The sequence below is a fragment of the Lissotriton vulgaris genome, chromosome 1_1 (assembly GCF_964263255.1).
Source record: "Lissotriton vulgaris chromosome 1_1, aLisVul1.2, whole genome shotgun sequence".
NCBI classification, from domain to species: Eukaryota; Metazoa; Chordata; class Amphibia; order Caudata; family Salamandridae; genus Lissotriton; species Lissotriton vulgaris.
Genome location: NC_141685.1, coordinates 676,303,700 through 676,321,243, shown reverse-complemented (window position 1 = coordinate 676,321,243; position 17,544 = coordinate 676,303,700). Strand labels below are relative to the sequence as shown.

Below are 17,544 nucleotides of genomic sequence, written 5' to 3'. Positions count from 1 at the left end.
CCGACTCAGTGCAGGGACATCAACCAATAGGATATAAATGTTTAATTTAGGCCATTAAGAAATTGTCGACGTTTTGAAGCGACTATCGCATAAAAATAAATCCTCCAACTCGGCATGCAGGTCTTCATCAGCACAAGCATAAAACCATGGGTGGCAAGGCAACCTAGATTAAAATGGAAAGGGCCATTAAAAAAAACCCAAGTGGAAAATACCCTACTTAAAAAATTATTTTGTTAACACTGGATGAGGTTCTTGCTTCGCTGATCGAACCTAACACTATCCTGAAGTAGTGAGAGCAAAATGATTGATGGGGTACTGCTTAATATACCCCCGCAGGGCCTATTGCTCCTTGCTCTTGAAGATGCAATGTAAGGAAATTAATTGGGTCTGCGTACCGTGAAATCACTGCAGTGGGTCTCTAGAAAACACAATCCACATCCACAATCAATCTATGAAGCTGTGGCCAGGAATGGAACCGGAGTGCCATAATCAACTTACCTCAATATAACAACAATTGGATAGGTGTGGTATGTCTTAGTCAATCTGAATGTTCGGGGCAACCAGGGCTGCTATTCACATCCCTCCTTCAGTCCCCTGCGCACAGAGTGACATTGAGTGGAGTAGAGTAGTGTGATAGAGTAGTGTGATAGAGTGGAGCAAAGTGGTATTAAGTGGCATAGGGGAGTTGCCTAGAGTGTTGTAGAATAGAGTATAGTGTCATAGAGTGGAGTAGAGTGTTCTAGAGAGGGGTGGTATAGAGTTGATTTGACTGTCATAGAGTAGATTGACGTAAAGTGTTTTACACTGGAGTAGAGTGTCATACAGTGTGCTAGAGTATCCTAGAGTAGGGTGGCGTAGAGCGGAGTGACATAGAGTGTTGTGTCAGAGTGCCATGGCGTATATTATTTTGGTGCACAGTGTTGTGGCATACAGTGTCATGGTGTATTGTAACTGAAGTAGAGTGTAGTGGCGTACAGTTGAGTGATGTAGAGTAGGGAGGTGTACAGTGGAATGGGGTGTCGTAGAGTGGAGTGGGCTAGAGTGGAGTGGCATACCATAGAGTGGCATGTTGTACCTTATCTTAGAGTGGAGTGGTGTAGAGTGGCTTGGCTTGTTGTAAAGTGGAGTGGCATCTCCTAAAGTAGAGAACTGTGCCATAGAGTGGAGTAGCATATTGTACTGGACTGCAGTGTCATTGAGTGGAGTGTTGTGTAATGTAGTGGCATATCATAGTGTGGAGTAGCAGGTTGCGGAGTGAAGTGGTGTGTGGTACAGTGTTGCAGAATGGAGTTGAGATTTCTAGAGTGGCATGGTGTGTCGTAGAGTGGGGTTGAGTGGTGAGTAGTAAAGCGGAATACAGTATTATAGAGTGGAGTGGCATAGAGTGGAGGGGTGGAATGTTGTAGCGTGTCATACAGCAGAGAGGTATAGAGGGGGTGGCGTGTCATAGAGAATCTTAAAGTAGAGGGACATGGATTACAGTGGGGTACAGTGGAGTATCATCGAGCTAAGTGTTGTGGAGTGGCATGTCAAAAAGTGTCATAAAATGGCATAGAGTGGAGAGGCATATATGACTTTCTAACTGAATAGATAGTACACCAAACACAATCTATTACTCAGGAATCTCAAAATGCAAATTACATATGTGGCACTACATGTAATTAATTTTTGAATCATTCTATGTACAGAACCAGATGGTATAGGAAAGGTTCTCCTTGAGTGCTTCATCTACCCCTGTATTGTTGTGAATTGTAGAAATGTGGTTGTCTATTAGCTGATCACAAACATATTTACTTTTCCTGACAGTGACCATGGGCCCTTGAACATATGTGCCCTATCACAGTGTCCCACTGTAAAATGCCCCAATTTTACTCTTCTAGATTTCTTGTTATTGGATCATGCGAGTATTTACAAATTTGAGATCTGTTTTCTTTCATTGTTGATTTGAAAAGAGTTTGTTCTTGGTTTTTCTTCAACATCCTCTTCACAACTTGCTTAATCACCCACTTATGGTAACCTCTTTCTCTGAATCTTTTTGACATCTATGCTAGTACAACATTGAAACTCTCACTGGAGCTACAATTTATTTTTGCCCAGAGCATTTGAGTTCTAATGGGTGCCTACTTTGAGCATGTAATAAGGTGTTGCCTACCATGGGTTTGAGGTGCAGACCTATTTATAGATGGTCACCAGATACTTTTACCTGTTTATTCAAAAACAATGTATTACTGTGACTGGTCTCACAAGTAAATTTCAAATTGCAATTGTTGGTATTTAGATTTTTGACAAATTGTGTGCCGAAAATGCAGTCCCACACCAAATCAAAAACAAATCATCAATATATCTTAACCACAAGACCACCTGTTCCATATCCTCCTCAAATTCTAGTGTTCGGGACACCTGCTCTTGTCACCAGCTCACAAACAAATTTGCTTAGCTGAAAGCAAAGCAGGTACCCATTGAAGTTCCACACAGTAGTTTGTAAATGGAGCCATTAAACAGAAAAAGGTTATTCTCAATATCATACCTTGTGTCTAAAATCATTTGTGTATCTAACATGTGAATATTATGAAAGAGGTCTCGCTCAAAGAAAATGTACACAGGCAGAAATGCCATCCTGATATTGAATAATCATATACAGTGATGTAACATCGAGGATCATAGGGAGAAAATTATTTTCCCAAGGTACCCCTTCAATTCTTTCGACAAAATCCCTTGTGTATTTTATATTTGAAGGAAGGGCTGTTACAAATGGTCTCAGAAAGAATTCAACACATTTTGAGCTATTGAAGAGAAGAGATTATGGGACTTCCAGGAGGATTGCTGTGGTTCTTGTATATCTTAGGGAGAATGTAGAGCACTGGAATATGAAGCTATTCACATTTCAAAAAGGCAAGCTCTTTGAACTCAATAATCCCTTTGTCCTTCCAGCTCTCAATACATCAACAATACTTGCAGTGAATGTCTCTCTGATGGTATTCATATCATTTTCTTTGTCATCAATTGTCTCATAGCCTCATTGATATACATCTGTTTTGGCACAATCATAATATTGCGACCTTTGCCGGCTGGTCTGATAACAGTATATTTGTCTGAGGCTGAGTTGTTTGAAGCATTCATTTGGGACCAGCTAATATTATTCCTTTTCTTCCCTTTCTCAAATCTAAGTTTCTTGAGCTCTCTCACAACAAATTTTTGAAACATGTCTATACAACCATGAGGGGTTTGTGGCATGAATCGGGATTTGGGTCTAAACTGTGTAACGGGATACTTATCATATTTAATACCCTTGTTTCCAAGATGGCTTCTGTTTGTAAACTCATATTCTCACCCCCTGTTCAAATTCATGTAGTGTTACCTGGGCACCTATGTCACTAATTGTAAGAACGTCTTGAAAGTTAGATATGTGTTTTTCTTCTTCATTTTTAGGTATCTGTTCTAGACTTCTGTACAATTTCTACAATTTTAGTTTTCTAATAAAATGAAAAAGGTTGATCTGTGTTTGCACATAATCAACATCACTGTCAGGACAGAAGGACAATCCAAAATGTAACCCACCGAGTTCCTCATGTATCAGTGTTCTGTTAGATAAGTTATTTGCAATATAAGCTACCCCATCTATTATTTTCCTGTTGTCTGACCCATTTTCGTTCCCATAGGGTCTTTGTTGTTGTTCTTTCTCTTCCGCTGACGTGCTTTTCTCTTCCTCCGGCTCCTCTGCCTTAACCTCTTCTTCTTTCACATCCTCTTGCTTATCCCTGTTGCGGGCTTACTTTCCACCCCTTTGCATGAAGGGGTATTCTAGTTTCTTAAATCGTGGATTCACTGACATGCGAAGTGCCTTTGTCTCCCAAAGTGTCAGAACTTTTCTCCGAAATGGTGTCTTCATAATTTCCATTTAAGTATTCATGTTTCTTTTTTGTTGCATTGCCTCGAAACTCTTACTAAAGGTTACTAGCCTGCCTGTAGCCTAATCCTCCATGCCTCTTCTGTATTTTCTTTGTTTCCGTAGCTTAAACTCATTTCTAATTTCTCTAAGCGTACTTCCATTTCATTTTTTAATTTCAAAATCTGTTTTATCAGATCCACTATTCAGCCTTTAATTAATCTCTCCAACAATCTTCAAAGCCGTCTCCCTATCCAGCCATTTATATTTGACCAGTATTTGCATCATACTGTTGGAGCATGAGCCTGAATCTTCTGACCACTCCGCTAACATTTTAGGGTTGGAATTGTCATATGACAGGATCATATAAATCTGAAGGCCTCTGGGAACTATATCCATGTACTGCTGTAAAGATGTCGCTTCGTACCATTAGGTAAATTAATTTTTTTACTGCTTCTCTAATTTTCTCAGTTGGTCCCAAAGTGGAGGGTCCTTTGTGGAGGGACCTCCCTGGTTAGAGAGTGGGGCTTGAATTCTAGTCAATTCTCTTGCTACCATTACTCTGCATGCAACTTTTTCTGACAAAATGTCATAGAAGAAAGGGAAAAAAAGCACTCAATGATGTTTAGCTGTACTATTAAATTCTTATATGGAAAACACTGTCCACTCATCTGATTAAAACAACCTCAATCCAATTGGTCAGAGTTGTTGTGTCATTAATCCCAGCTACCCTTTGCAGTAAGAGGAGACTGACCGCATTCACATCCTTTTCTCAGCACTGGGTCCTCCCACTCGGCTCTTTATGGTTGGTGTATTGTTGCTCCTCCAAACTGTTGGTGGTGCTGACGTTCTCGCGGCAATCACCTGCTTTACCGGCCTTTGACTAGTGTGCTGGTGCTCGTCGTTTCCTCTTGGTATCCTTGTGTATAACACCCAAGCAGATGTTCCACACAGCCACTGCACCTGAAATGTACACCGGTGCCAGTTAGTTCCTATAAGTTTCAACACGGAGGCAAACTGTATATCAGAAAAGAACAATCCTTACAACCTTGAAGAATAGAAGATGTGCTGATGCCTATTAATTCTTGGTGGTCAAAACATCTAACGCAGCTCTCGCAAATAGTCTGCCAAACCTCCAAGTCGGTGCAAGGCTATTCTTACTATTCCCGTAGTGGAGCTACCCAATTCCATCCCCAAAGATGGCGGTCCCTTGTTGTGCAAACACCACAAAGAGTGCTCTACCTTTTCCAACAGAGAGCAGCCTGTTCTCACATGTTTCAGTTCCAGTCATGTGTACACGCCTGATTCAGACTATAGAGATTACTGAAAGTCAGATATTGAATGCAAAACATATCAAAGAAGGACAGGTCACTGATTCCCAGAACAAAAAAAAAACACTTCAATGCCACTTTGATATCTGAACCCCATGGCGGTGTAGCATCATCACTAGTGGCGGCACCCAGTGTTATAGAGCAAACATTTCCAAGGTCTCGGGAAAGAAAAAGATGCTCAGTCAGGAAAAAGTGATGCCAAACGATTTAATGTACATCTCCTTTACGAGTTTTGGCGTCAAAGTTCACTCATTGAAACCTCTAAAGTAATAAGATCCCAGGTAGGGGCCTTTCTTGACTTGGACCTTTCCCTGAGGGTGATATCGTCACCTAACACCATAAATACCTCAGCAGTCACTAAGCTCCCTAAACAAGTGGGTGGGAAAGTACAGCAACTCACAGGGGACCTGAGCTAAGTTGAAATCCGCAGGGGAACCCAAGAAAATTCACTATACTCTCCAGGAATGTCTCCGACCTTGGCTCCAAATTGGGGGATCCTGACTGGGGCAAATATATGAATACGTTTGATATTTGCCTCTTTCAAGTGACCTGGCACAGTCATGAAATTAGTTAACCTAACTATGCCATGTACACTGTTAACGCCAGGTCTTGTGGGAAGGGTAGGCCCTCAGGAGGCCTAATGACCTGGATTGGGGTACACACTTGGGACCGAGACAATTGAGGAAGATATTCTTTGCATGACCATTAAATTAGCTAACGGCTCTCAAGTAAATATCTATAATGTATACTTGCGACCCACCGTTAAACGTTTTAAAGCCACTATCATTGATAAGCTAGCCCAAACAGCAGGACTCATACAACTATACTAAAACTTGTGGGGGGTGTCTTAAACTGCCAGTTTGAACCACTGGACCTGGCTAATCACCATTCTTTGGCAGAGGAAGATAGGATAGGGTCAGCCCCTGATCTTACTATCCCCCCCCCCCCATCAGAAGATGGTCCCCTTTGGCATTACAATTAAACACTTTATCTCTAAATCTATGATTCATGTCTATAACGGTCGAAGTAAATCCGATAGAATGGGAACTCATATTTTTTATAGAATAGGAAGTACTAGTCTTATTGACTATTTATTTCTAGATGTTAAAATGTGGCCATTCCTAGTAGATATGGTTATTAGGCATGATAGTGACCATAACGTACTTGAGTTGAATCTAAAACTTTCTAACAATTTAAATATGCAAACCATTCCCAGCCTTTTGATGAGAGGGGTAAGCTTTCTAATAATAAACATAGCTTTCTAATAATAAACATAGAAACCATTGACAGGTGGTGATCATGACTGAGAAGGGCTTGGAGGCCTGTATACAATAAGGTGTGCAGAGCATCGGAGGTAGGACTATTGAATCAGGACCCAATGATGAACCTGCTGTACAAAAGGGCAGAAAAAGTGCAGAACTCCCTCTTTCATAGTTCAAAGGAGGACTTTATCAGAGACGCAATTAGCCAAGGGCCAAGGAGTAGTGAACGATCCTGATTCAATAAAAAGTATAGTCCAGTTAAAAGTGCTCTGATTTTTGCTATCAAGAGCTGCAAGAGGGATGAGGTTCAGGAAAAAAGAGCTGAATATAAATGAACTATAGCAGACGCAAAAAGGAAATGGTTCTGCCAGAATTTGAACCTTCTTTTAGCTGCTTCTAGGGAAAAGAATCAAACTTTGTTGTGGAATCTAATTGCCACTGGGTATAGAGAAAGGACAACTAAAATTAATAACGATGTAGCAGCAGAGGCATGGATAGCCCACTTTACCAATTTATACCAACAAAACCCTAAGGCGAACATACCCCCTGAATCTCCAGTCATCTCCCTATGTGCTGGATCAGAGAGGGATGACAGAGGTTATCCCCCGATAATGTGTAAGGATCTGGAAGATGCCATTAGAAAGATAGCCCAGTGGAAAGCACCTGGCATCAATAATATCCCAGGAGACCTTTTTTTATCAGAAATAGAGGTGTGGTCCCATACTTCACTGTGGTAAAGAGTGCAAGTATACCCGAGTCATGGGCCGGGCCAAGATTCTCCCCATCTATAATTAGGGTTGTCCCTTGGACCCTGCCAATTTCCGACCAATCAGTTTAATTGACACGGCACAGAAACTTTTTTATCAGGGTCATACTGAGCAGGCTCCAAGACTAGCTTGAAGATAATTAAATCCTTTGCCCTCTTCAAGCGGGGTTTCGACTCAACACTTCCACCGTGGATCAGGTCTTTAGACTGCAGATGATCTATTGGAAGACCATTACCCTCGAGAAGGGAAGGCTTTATGCAGTATTTGTTGACCTAAAAGCTGCATTCGACCTTGTTCCAAAAGCCATGTTGTGGAATTGCCTTGCAGAACTGGGCATCCCCACTTACTTGTGTAGCATAATTGAGCAATTGCACCAGAACTATGCACAGATTTGATGTGGCAAGTTGGGTAAAGTTACCTATCCTAATCCAGTGAACTGTGGTGTATGACAGGGTTGTGTATTGGCCACCAAACCTTTTACCCTGGTTTTTAATGACCTCATAGATTTTTTAAATAGCAGTGAAAATGATGCCCCGCATCTAGCAGGCATGAGGGTTACGACCCTCATGTTCGCTGATAACACACTTTTGCTGTGAAAGTCTCCCATTGGGTTTTTCAAAAAATGCTAGATAGTTTTAGCAGATTCTGTATTTCGAGGGAGTTGGAAACTAACATTAGGAAAATGAAATTGATTAACCCTTGTCCCTCAACCTGCTCCAAACCTACCTTAGATGGTGTTTCTTTAGAACAGGTACGTCATTTTGATTATCTAGGGATTACACTTGATGAAAAGCTAGACTGGACAAAGGTTTGTTGTGTAAATTTGTAGCACCAGTATTCCAACTATTTACGTACCAGGCACTAGCAGTTGCACTATACGGTACAGAGCTATGGGGCCATAATACATGAAACCCCTAGAAATGGTTGAGAACAGATTTATTAGGCAAATGATTAGGTAATAACTGGAATGACCCAGCTGGCTATTTTACCGATATTACTCTGAAAGAGTTAAAAAAAAAAAAAATCCACACCTATAAACGGGAAATTATTTTAACGTGAGCACAAGGCACTTTAAGTATTTCGCTTTTAATGATAAAGACAACTTTTACTACTAAAAGTTTTTAGCCGATATTGAACCAAATTTAGCAAACAAAATTATGCATTCAGCTCAGACATGGAAACCTGCCCCTCAAAAGTTTTACTTCCAATTGGTCAAGACCTTTAAATAATATAAACCTGGAGCGTAGCTTGTGTGGTCAGAAGAAAGAGGATATACCACACCTGCTCTTTTTTTGACCATATACAAAGATCCGCATGCCAAATGGCTGATTCCAATTTGCCGAAATCTGGGTGTCAGTAGGTACAAGGAAGCTGGCAGGATTTTCCAAGCTGACACAACGCCCCACCTGGTCTTTACAGTGTCCAGATATTTGTTTCATGCTTGGTTAGTAAGAAACACATAATAGAATATTAACAAAACCTTACCTAAAATGGCTTTGCCATTTTTACCAATTTTATAATCTGAGTGCTTATTAACTTGTTTAAGACGTTGTAAGAATCTTGTGTGATTTTATGGTTATCCTAATGTCACACTGAATTCTTGTATCGCCTTCTTAAATATGTTGTCATTGTTTTTAAGGTTTGCTTTTTTATTTAAAATTTTAATGTGTATCTCTTTTATGGTATATTACTGAAATAAAGATTGTTTAAATAAATTAATTTGTTTTTATGTTTATGCCAGGAGGGTAACTGCCAGTACAACATTTGATCCAGTAGAAGCACCTTTAAAAACTATTCTGTCACCTGAGGTTATGTGGGTGACCTTAACTTTAAGAATGCAAAATCTTAAAGCCTTTGGCGAGACTGAGTCAAAGTCCCTACACGTTTGCTCTCTTAAGGGAATGCACATGGTATTAGACTGTAGTATCAATTTGGAATGAATATGGAAGCCAATGTGCTTTCACATATTTTTCTTTCTGTGTATTCATATCTGTAACTGCACAAAATTCCTTATTGTGATACTATGTGACTTATTTTTATTTTTGCAGAATTCCGCAGTATGTCACAAAAGCAGTTCAAAGAAGTCCACAGTCACAGCTGTGTGGGTTGCTGCTTCTGGTAAAGGAGATGTCCGATTTAGGTAACTATTAAATGTCGGTATATGTTTTGAGATTAGGTTTAATGGATTTCACAAACCTAGCTTCTTCTATATACCAGACAGTGGAAGGAGGTTAGTTTGATGTGCAAGTGGTTGTCACTCTGAGGTTAACTGACTGGTCCTCCATTTATATGATCGGTCTTGTGATGGTGGTACATCCCCAAGATTTTTAATGATGGTGTATGGGCGTGACAAAGTGATTCCAGAGAAGTTTCAGTAACCAGAGGCTCCCTCTGTGAGGTAAATCTGGGTGGGCCTCAAGGTGAAGGGGCAAGGTCACTGTCCAATATTTCAGTTCAGAGTCCAGCAAAAGGAATGATCACAGCAGGACAACTCACTTAGCACAGTAAATAATAAAAATTACAGTTTTGCAAGAAAATACTACAGCAAGATTACCTGAAACAAATTCTACTTCCTGTAATATGCAAACAAGTGAAGGAAAGTCAGTTAGAAAGAATACGCACAGAAAAGGGAATAAAACAGGTGCCTCTCTATACACATAATGCAGTTCTGGGGAATTTTCCCCATTTTCCCACCCACTTTAAAGCATATCAAAGTGTAAAATGAAGGATGGGTCCCATTGTTGAACTCTCCACAACTGGAACATACTAGTACTTGGCTCTCAGTTGTCTGTCCAGATCGATGAAGTCGTGTTTCAGGTGGGAATGTTGAAGCCAGTAATGAAATTAAATAGGTTGTGAGCACATTATCCTTTAAGTCATGGTAACTAGCAGTCAGGGGCTACTCTAACGAGCCAAAGGTCTCTGTGGTGTTGCTGATGTCCCACAATCCACAGACCCCACAAACCAATTAGATTGCCTGAAAACATCAGTGGATTGCTGGCAGGGCGAGACACTTTCCTTACTGTTGTACTGACTGGAGTGGGAAAAGTAAATGTTACCCCTCCGCAATTCAACACTTTCCCTACTGTAGTACAGAGTGGAGTGGGATTAATACATTTTAGCCATACAGCATCCCAATGGTGCATTGACTGTAGTGTGACTTGTAAATTTCATACTGAGGTTGGCACTTTGGGTCTGATTACAATGCCGGTCCGATGAGCATCCGACCGGCATCATTGCGGTAAAGGAAATGGCCGACACATAGTTGGAGGTCCCGACCACCAAATTAGGATCCGACTGCTGTGGAGGCAATCAGAATCATTGGTCTTTGCATCGAGACTTGTGCTGTGGCCCAGAAAAGGGCCGCAGCACAAACCCCGATGCTAAAAGGCATGGTTCTAAACATCCCTGAATAGTGTGCCAGGCACCCCACCTCATGGTGCATGGATGTTTGTGGGGGCACCACAGATGCACCCCCAGGCCTTTTAATGGAGGCCATGGTGGGAAAGGGGCCTTGCTAGGCCCCCTCAAACTCCCTTCTGTCTGCCTTTCCATGGCGGTCAGACCACTATAGAAAGGCAGAGGTAAAGGGCCATCGTAATCCCTACAGCGGTCCCTGAGCAGGCACCACCCTTACTGTAGGGATTGCATTCTGGGCCGACTGGCTACATGAGTCCAATGGATCCGCAGCGTTCGGTCCTTCAACCCTTGCGGTTGGACCAATCACATCGTAATGCGGTGGTCTGACTGCTGCTTCAGATGTCGGTAGGACCAACACCGATGTGGCGTTCGTCCCACCGACATCGTAAGGAGGCCTTTTGTCTATTATTTATAAGTTGTAGTGGGAATAGTAAATGTATTCATTTTTAAAATGTGTAGTTTACTTTATATTGTTTACATTTATATTAACATATTTTTGGTTATTTAAAATTATAATATGTACAAATAAATATTTTCAATATTGTATTTATTTTTGGGTCAATTCAACATTTTTATTTTGTTTGAGGTTTTTATTTGCACTGGCAATGGTTTTAAAAAATATATATTTTATGGTATTGGATATATGGACATCTATTTATTTTTTTAGTTTATAACATTTAATACATTTTTACAAAAGAATATAAATTAAAAGTATTAATTTAGTAGTATTTTTAACCCCTTTCATGCTCATGACGAGCTCAGCTCGTCATGCAGTACAGTGCTCCTGTGCTCATGACCACACCCGTTTTCATTGCTGTCCAGCACAGCAGGGGGAACTCTCAAGCAGCGATGAGGTTAAATTAGATATATATGTAAATAAAAATACTTATTTCATTTTTTTAAATGTTATATTTTTCCCAAAAAGTTTTAAATATATTTTATTTTGATTATACTAGTATCAATATTTAATTGAATTGATGTGCAATATATATATATATATATATATATATATATATATATATATATATATATATATACGCTCCAATTCCTCTTCGCATAGCAAAAAGAAGACCAAACAGCACTCGAGGGTTACATGCCAAACACGCTAGATTTTATTCGCGAGGGGGCTCACACAGACGCGCTTCGGCGATCTGCCTTCGTCAGTGTGTGTTACACAGATACAAACACCGGCATGTTAATAAAGTTTTCCAATGATCATGAAAACCGACAAAGGACTAACACCACTCTGATCATAGGGCGTGCCATCTTGGAATGATATACAGTACATCATATTACTCAACATTAGATGTTTTTAGATGTTTTAAACCCACAGATGGGCAAAGGCACCTAGAAAAGAGGGGAAGGTTATATTATTCAAATTGTTTGCAACATAAACAAAAGATCATATATTTTAAAATCAATATTTTAGACAACTATGGGTCTGATTATGATGGCTGTCGGACTTTCGTCCGATCGCCATCCTGGTGGGGAAGGGGACTACCCAACGAGATGTTGGCGTTCCCGCCACAGGAATTACGATGTGCCCGCCTTCAAGGCGGTTGCATGTGTATATTTTGTATTGCGCTGTGTGCTGCGGGCTGCAAGCACATGCCGCAGTACAAAATTTACACATTTTGCATATCCCTTCACTATGTGACTTCACCATACAATGTCTGCCACATGGTGCAAGATATGTAGGGGCACCCCCAAGGGAAAGGGGGAACGTGGGAAGGGGGCCCGCTAGGGACCCCCAAATGTTCCTTTCTGCCCGCCTCTTCATGTCGGGTTAACCACCATGAAGCGGCCGGTGGAAAGGGACACATTATAATCCCTACAGCGGTACCTGAGCAGGCACCGCCACTGTTGTAGGGATTCAGGTCCCTCCGATGCACCGACGGGCCCGTCGGATGCGTGGAGGTCAGTCTTTCCGACCGCCAACCATCCGTTGTAATATGGCGGGTGGACCTCCACGATCCAATGGCGGTTGGACCACCACAAACAGGCTGACTGTGGTGGTCTCACCACCATCATAATCAGACCCTAAATTAGTGAAACCTATACATTTTTTAGATTTTTTGTAATTTTAATTATAAGTATAGGGGGTCGATTTTTTTCAAAATTGAGATTTTTTACTATATTTTTTGAGTAGATATTTTGCACTTGATATTTTGTCACTGAGCCATCTTAAAGCAATTCATCTTGGGAAGCTGGGGAAAGTGATAGAGGAACCAGGAGTGGACCTGATAACAGGGCTAATGGGTAATCGTCAAGATACCAGTTTCACATAACTCGGGCACATCGGGCACAGGAATACCCATTTCTGTCCCAAAACCTGACTTTTGGGCAGCAATGGGATCATGGCACTTGCCCACCCAATAGGACAATGACTGAGACCCTTTACCAAACAGGATGCACCCTAACCACAAGCCAGGACAGAGAGTTCATCTGTGTCCCTCCAGATTGTAGTCTGTGCAGGGGAAACACAACTATGTGAAGTGGCTGTTGATGAGTGGCAGAGCTCATGATCAACTGGAAAACCAGAGAACTGACTTTGAAATATTTTAATGGAATGCCTCAATAAAAGGCAATATGATGTTTTTTCTGCTTGTTTCATAAAGCCGTATGTGATTGAGGAATGTGGGCCTGAATATGTACTTCTTTGTGTTGCTTGAGGGTGGCAATAACAAGTCTCTCTACAAATCCACTAAGATTGGATCTCTACAGACGCTAACCTGGACAGTTCATATACGGAATTTTGTAACCAATTAAGGCAGAAGTGTCAGCCAACAGTTTATATTATTCAGGGACCGATTTCAAGACTGGGATCGTAGAGAAACAATTAATTTTTAATTCTGAGCACCCTAAAAAATGTAATTAAGTGATTGATCCCATAACTCCTCATAACTCTTGATTGGCTTGTCAAATACTTCATGCTAATGGATTTTCAAAGTTTTGATATGAAATTTCTAAAAAGAAGATATTACTCATTTGTCTCTTTCATATAGCGTTACGCCTAGGTTATATCTCTTCACTGTTCATTTCATGCTAGGATAAGATGCAAGACTCTTCAAGGTTCATCATTTAAAAAAGTATATATTTTTATTGAATTTTCAAAAAACACTTTACAATGTTACATAACATGAATAGGTTCCAGCTCCCTTTGTTTCCTCTGCCCTACAGATCATCGTTCCCATGGCCGCCTCTTCACAATTATCTGATGTGTATTCTACCCACCATATCTTCTATCTTGCAGGGCTTCCTGTGCTATATCAACGTTCGAATAAAGGACTGTCCGCCCCTCTTAGTCATAATAATCCACTGGCATTTCAACATGTGTCACAACAATAATTAAACAATTCTACCCCCTCCCGCTTCCCCCCTCACCCGCTCCATGCTACCGGTGCATCCAATCTATAGCTAACGGAATAGAAATTACACCTCAACGTTAACTATGTTACTGAGTCTATCAGTTTCTGGGTACTCCATCCCCACTCTATATCTGTTCATTCATGCAACAGCGATTCCTGGTCATATCAGGGGTTCCTCCAATAGCCTTATGTTTCAGGAATTCCCTGTCTCAGCCTCCAGTATCAATCCACTATCCGAGTCTGCCTCTGGGGCCTGTAGCAATGTACCATGCCCTCAGTTTCCAGCGCTTTATCATTGTTGGTCCACTTAGCACTCTGAAGTCGCACTGTGCATTCGCTTGTTGCCCATTTAAATAATTCCGCCTTCCACCTTGTAATGTTGGGCCCGTTCTTAGATTTCCAATGCGCTGTTATATACCTTTTAGCTAATAGTAATCCTAGGTCCAAGAACTTACTCAAGACCTTCGTTTTGGTAGTGTGTGGAAACCAATGTAGTAAGCACTTCCCTGTGTCAGTTTCTAGCTCTCTTTCTGTGACTTCGCAGAGCAGGTCAGTTACCTCTTTCCATTATGTTCCTAATTGCGGGCAGCCCCACATCATATGGTGAAATTCTGCCCCCTCCAGGCTACAGTGCAGGCATTGAGCAGTGCTCACATTAAAGTACTTATTGATTTTAGAAGGGGTTAAATACACCCTATGTAGAGAAAAAAATGAACCAGTTGGAACCTAGCGTTTCGCAGACTCTTCCACGCTCTTTCCACTAATTGGGACCAGGGATTTCCCTACCGATGTCTGCCTCCCATTGCCTTTGCAAAGTGCTCAATGGCTGAGTTTCTTCGCTCACCATGCGCCTATACAGACACGTAATAGCTTTAGCAGTTCCCACTGCCATCACCACATATTGGCATATCATAGACGTCTTTGATTCTACTAACCCTTCCTTCCAATGGTGTTGAATCGCCAATACCAGGACCGATTGTAACAAGTAATCCCCCCTAGGAAGGCCATATCTATCCTGCAGGGTCTGGTAGGGTAAGAGAGCACCATCCTCATATAAGTCTCCTACTACCTGTACCCCCTCTCCTCCTACTACCTGTACCCCCCTCTCCTCCCATTCTACCAGGGCGGTTCAATCTCCCCCATGTAGAAAGGCGGTGCACATGCCCAACGGAATTTCCGGGGCATAGGGGCGGGCAATTCTACCTCGTTGTATGGCTCCGATTCCAACACAACATCAGTGTCCGCTCCTCATGAGAAAGCAACCCAAGGCGCAGCTGTTGCTGAAGTATGGTGAAGGACAATATATGCTGCGGGATCCATCCAGCCACTGCCTGGGTAAGCCATTGCAGTTGAGCTGCCAGGTAATATAATTCAAAGTCTGGAACTGCCCATCCACCTCCCGCCCTCTGGCGCATCATTGTAGCAAGTGCCACCCGCCGCCTACCATTCCCCCACAGAAATCCTCCCACCATGAAACAAAGTTGCTTAAATATCGAGCCCGATACCCATATCGGTAGAGTCCTGAAATAATACAGTAACCAGGATAGTGCCACCATCTTCAGAAGTGCCATCCGACCTGCCACTGAGTGGCAAAGGGCCCCAAAATGATAGACTACCCTGAAGTCCTCGCATAGCCGTGCCTATATTGCCCTCCAACAGGGCCTCCTCCGTGTGATAGATGTTGGCACCAAGATAAATTCAGCATTGAGGTTCATACCTAATGCCCTCTACCTGGTCGAACTCTGTCCCTGATGGGACCACTGGGAACAGGCAGGTCTTTGCCCAGTTCACTCACAGCCCTGCAGCCTCGTCGAATGTGCGCAATAGGGCCATTGCCCCTTGCATACCCCCCTCCACATTGGCTAGAAACATGAGCAGGTCATCTGCATAAAGCGATATGTATTACCCGTCCCCCCATAAATCCAGGCCAAGGTAATGTCTCCCCAATCTGGCATGTGTAGCCAAAGGCTCGATGGCCAGTGCAAATAAAAAATGGTGAAAGAGGGCATCCTTGTCGTGTGCCCTGCCCCATTGACCAAGAAGAGGAAACCGTTGTCTCTGTCTGCACTCGAGCTGTCGCCGATCTATAAAGGATCTCTGTTCATCCCACAAAATCCTCCCCCAGACCCAGCACTTGCATTACTTGAAATAAATATGGCCATTCCAAACTATTGAAGGCCTTCTCAATATCTACTGAAAGGACCGTCGCAGAAGGCAGATGACTGTGATCGCCTCTCAAAATGCAGAGTTGACGTCGTACATTAGTAACTGTATTCCGGGTGGACCATATATGGGAGGAGCCGAGTCGCAAGGATTCTACTCAAAATGTTGTAGTCTGCGGTCTAAAGAGTATATAGTGGGCAGTAGGCAGTCCTATCTGAGGGTTCTTTCCCGGGCTTTAAAGTGGGATAATAACACCCTCCTGAGTAGAGGCCGGCAACACTCCCACTTTCTTTGCTTTCTGGTACACAGCCAACAGCCTAGGAGCCAGACTATCAACATAAACCGAGTAGAATTCTATAGGTAGCCCATCTATACCTGGTGTTTTATAGCATGCCATGTGTTTAATAGCGCTCCTAATTTCCCCTATCGTGATCTCTTGTCCTAGCTGGTCTGCATGCTCCTTTTTGTAAGTGTGGGAGAGCTAGGTCTGCCAAAAAATCCCCAATATCATTCCCAGTACCCCCTGCTTTGCTCCTATAGAGCTCAGTTTGTAATTCCAAAAACACCCCATTCACCCCCTGTTGAGTATATACTGACCCCCCCTTGGGGTTCTCATGGCCAATATGGGCGTGCCTCTAGGGGCCGGCTTCGCTAGGCATGCCAGCAGTGTGCTTGCCTTGTCCTTTCCGCGTGCATCCGCACCAAGTGTTGCTCTGCAGTATCTATATCGTTGGAGAGTGTCTTCCGCACCCCCACCATTTTTGTGAGAAACAAGCCCCTTACTACCATCTTAAAGGAATTCCACTCTAGCGACAAAGTTTAGGCTGTGCCCTCATTCTCGTTAAAATACTGAGCGATTCCCGTCTCAATTTCCTCACAAAAAGTAGGGTCCTCTAGCGCCTCCAGTCGCAACCGCCTGGTTGGCACCACAGATCTCTCCAGGGCACAATGTATTCTTACCAATAGCGGATTGTGGTCGGAAAATGTTCTCGCGAGGTACTCTCTGTGGTCCACTTTTGTATGGATGTCCGGGGTGCATAATATCGCATCTACCCGCACATGCAATTCATGGAGGGCAGAAAAAAAGGAATAATCCTCCTCTAAGTGGGATGCACGTGACATATCTACCAGCCCCCACCTAGTCTGCCAATCTCACCTGGCCTTTAAGATCCTATGTACAGGTGCTTCCGGCAACGGCGGGTGTGACCTATCCATCTCAGTGTCCACTATAGAATTAAAATCCCCTCCCATCAGTACCGGGCCAGTTAAATAAGGCGCTAACTCCCCCGACAGTTGCTTAAAGAAGGCTATCTGATCTACATTAGGTGCATATAGACTACACAAAGT

The 17,544-nt window shown here is 42.4% G+C and overlaps 1 protein-coding gene across 1 annotated transcript in view; it reads left to right on the top strand.

The window, feature by feature from the left end:
• Nucleotides 1-17,544, top strand: part of LOC147747647 (ferric reductase 1-like) — a 400,432-nt gene that overhangs the window by 137,493 nt on the left and 245,395 nt on the right. Inside the window, exon 5 of the mRNA XM_086954577.1 lies at nucleotides 9,295-9,386. Coding sequence (XP_086810703.1) covers nucleotides 9,295-9,386 — 92 coding nt within the window. The remainder of the gene's footprint in view (nucleotides 1-9,294; nucleotides 9,387-17,544) is intronic.